General features: G+C 43.7%; 2 protein-coding genes across 2 annotated transcripts in view; both read left to right on the forward strand.

Moving 5' to 3' along the window:
- The window catches only part of LOC103605264 (keratin, type I cuticular Ha1), a 42,694-nt gene that overhangs the window by 37,209 nt on the left and 2,206 nt on the right, over window positions 1-3,279 (forward strand). The gene's annotated exons all lie outside the window — the stretch shown is intronic.
- The window catches only part of LOC103605267 (keratin, type I cuticular Ha1-like), a 22,314-nt gene that overhangs the window by 17,416 nt on the left and 1,619 nt on the right, over window positions 1-3,279 (forward strand). Inside the window, exons 3-5 of the mRNA XM_008589844.1 lie at window positions 756-838; window positions 1,803-1,959; window positions 3,239-3,272. Of these exons, the coding sequence (XP_008588066.1) occupies window positions 756-838; window positions 1,803-1,959; window positions 3,239-3,272 (274 nt within the window). The remainder of the gene's footprint in view (window positions 1-755; window positions 839-1,802; window positions 1,960-3,238; window positions 3,273-3,279) is intronic.

Below are 3,279 nucleotides of genomic sequence, written 5' to 3' on the forward strand. Positions count from 1 at the left end.
CACTGTTCTGTACCTCTGCCAAGGCGAATGCCAGAAAGGGGTCATGTGATGTGAATGTAATTCACTTATTCACGCACAGTTGGCGAGTACTGGACACAGTGCTGGTGTGGGGGATCAGGTACTGAGTACGACAGCCTCTTTCCTTCCGGAGCTCAAAATCTAATAGGGGAGACACACGTGGAGGCAAATGACCACCGCGAAGTCCCAAGGAATGTTACTGGACAGTACAAAGAATGTGGGTTACTCCAGGGGTCTTACTAGGTGGGTGAGGGCATCCAGAGGCATTCTGGGTAGAGGCAGGAGCTTCATGCGGTAGCTTGGACGAGGGTAATGTGGAGGGAGAGTGAAGAGAGGTCAGCAGAATTGGAACGGAGGTGGCGTGAGAGAGAGTAGGATGATCGACTCGTCCTGGCTTTCCCGGGACTATTCCGGTTTTAGCCTCCCCTCAGTCCTGAGCAAACTGGGACAGTTGGTCACCCTACCTGAGACCTGGGTACCCAGCAACTCAGCTCCTGCAGGAAGCCAGAGGCAGTCAAAGAAGAGTAGAATTCACGATGAAGGGCACATTTCTCCTTCATTGCTCTGGTTTTGAAGTGATCAGTTCTATGAACTAATCCTTTTATCCCCAAACTGAAAATCTGAAAGGCCTTAAAGCTATTTGGAAGCAATGTGGCTGAAAGAAAACAGCTTTTTACTTTAAGGCACAAGGCATCCCTTCTCAGAATAACTAATTTCACAATTAATCCGACCCCCAGATTCTGTGCAGCAAGTCTGAGAACGCCAGGCTGGTGGTGCAGATCGACAACGCCAAGCTGGCCGCAGATGACTTCAGGACCAAGTAAGATTTTTCTAACGACCGTAGCAGTCTAGTGACGAACAGGTTGAATTGCAAAGTGATGAACTCCCTGTCCTGAAGTGTGCAAGCAGAAGCTCCTGGGCGGTACTGGGCAGAGTCTTGCATTGGGTTAGAGTTAGATTAGATGTCAGTTAAAGTCTCCACACCGAGTGCTAAGATTCTGTGCTTTAACTTTAGTTTGACGGAGTGCAGGAGACCACCCTCTCTCTCTCCATTTCTGCTCAATGTCTGGACCAACTTTGAGAGTGAATTTCACGTGGGTCTCTTCGTATGGGTTAGCCACTATCGATCAGTCCATCAAAAGGAAACTATTAAACAACAAAAAAGGAGACAAAATCCATTTCTTTCAGAGACTCAATCAGTATTTTTAGGTATGACCATTATAATCAGGAGAATTCTTTGCATTTTTATGGGAACTTACCATTCACAATATAATTTTACGTATATAATTTCGTCTTTAGTCCAATCCTATGAAGTGTTTGTTTAGTCCTCATTTTACAGATGAGAAAATCAAGTCTCAGGGAGATTAAGGAATCTGTCTACAGCCATTGAATGGCAAAGCTAGCTCTGATCTAATCTGGTGCTTCTCGGGTGGTTGGAAAGGACGTTGAGACAATCTCTAGCAGGCTCGCAAAGTGCGCCGACCCACGGAAGAAGGCGAAGATGCCAGGGCTTAGTTGATAGTGACTGTGAATGCAATTCTTAGAAGAAAGGAAGTTAATCTTAGATTAAACTATACACAGGCGTCCCACAATGCCTTCCCTTTGGTTATCAGGGAGGAAATAGGTCTCCTCACTCAGCACAGTGATATTTATTCCCTTAAAAAAAACTTTTAAAAAATTCGAAATACTTAAAAATATAATGAATTTGACTAGCTTAGCCAAATAAAGCCCAGGAAACAAAGCTTTCTCCTTTGGCCCCTTTTGACCTCTGGCTGTGTGTGCAGGTATGAGACCGAGATGTCCCTGCGGCAGCTGGTGGAGTCAGACATCAACAGCCTGCGTAGGATCCTGGACGAGCTGACCCTGTGCAAGTCTGACCTGGAGGCCCAGGTGGAGTCCCTGAAGGAGGAACTGCTGTCCCTCAAGCAGAACCATGAGCAGGTAAGAGTCCCAGCCCCCAACTCCCAATACTGAGAGCTCCATGACTCCCCTGAGCAGGGTAAGTAGCTCTCGATTTGCTAAGCACCCTAGAGCTAACGCAACATTTTGCTGGTTGCTTAAAGCATACTTGGGAGATTGTTGGGGAATGAGTCACAAGCTTACTTCTTTTACATAAAGGAGTGTGGTCAGATGACCTATTTCCATTTGGGACCGGATGTGTGACCAGAAAGTCACATAAAGATCTTTAAAATATTTTCTACTGTTTGATAAGATTCATTATCTTCCGAATAGGCACCAAATTAAAGACCAAGACTGGAAGAAGATAGCAAACATTCTTATACTCTGTTTCACCTAGATAACTAGAGCCCAAGCTGGATAAATGGATGATGGACAGATGGATGAATGGTTGATTTAGATCTAGGAAATCAGATGCATGTCACAAACATTAGATGTTTTCATGAGGAAGAAATTAACAGTATATGAAGGTAGAAGACCTGAAGTAGACGGAAGAGTTAAACCTGGTTTCTCTATATTTAGATAGCAACAATCGTAAACCGATTATCATGCCAGGCTTATCACTNAGCTTACTTCTTTTACATAAAGGAGTGTGGTCAGATGACCTATTTCCATTTGGGACCGGATATGTGACCAGAAAGTCACATAAAGATCTTTAAAATATTTTCTACTGTTTGATAAGATTCATTATCTTCTGAATAGGCACCAAATTAAAGACCAAGACTGGAAGAAGATAGCAAACATTCTTATACTCTGTTTCACCTAGATAACTAGAACCCAAGCTGGATAAATGGATGATGGGCAGATGGATGAATGGTTGATTGAGATCTAGGAAATCAGATGCATGTCACAAACATTAGATGTTTTCATGAGGAAGAAATTAACAGTATATGAAGGTAGAAGACCTGAAGTAGACAGAAGAGTTAAACGTGGTTTCTCTATATTTAGATAGCAACAATCGTAAACCGATTATCATGCCAGGCTTATCACTGAGCAAAGAGAAAATCAGAAAGAAATGGTAGAATCCTGGAGTGGGAAGAAACATTTGCAATAATTTAATCCAGCAACATTATTATGCAGAGGAGGAAAGAGGCTCAGAGAGGAGGCCTGAGTCACCAGAGGTAACAGCTTGGTTTTATATCAACTGGGCTTCAACTCACGTTTCTTAAGTTCCAGTGCAATTCTCTTCTCGCCACAAAGGCATCTGTCAGAGTTTATTTGTACACTTCTTTCTGTGGTTTCACTCCTTCCCTCTTCCCATCAGGAAGTCAACACCCTGCGCTGCCAGATTGGAGACCGCCTCAA

This window comes from Galeopterus variegatus, unplaced genomic scaffold (assembly GCF_000696425.1).
Source record: "Galeopterus variegatus unplaced genomic scaffold, G_variegatus-3.0.2 Scaffold5691, whole genome shotgun sequence".
Classification (NCBI taxonomy): domain Eukaryota; kingdom Metazoa; phylum Chordata; class Mammalia; order Dermoptera; family Cynocephalidae; genus Galeopterus; species Galeopterus variegatus.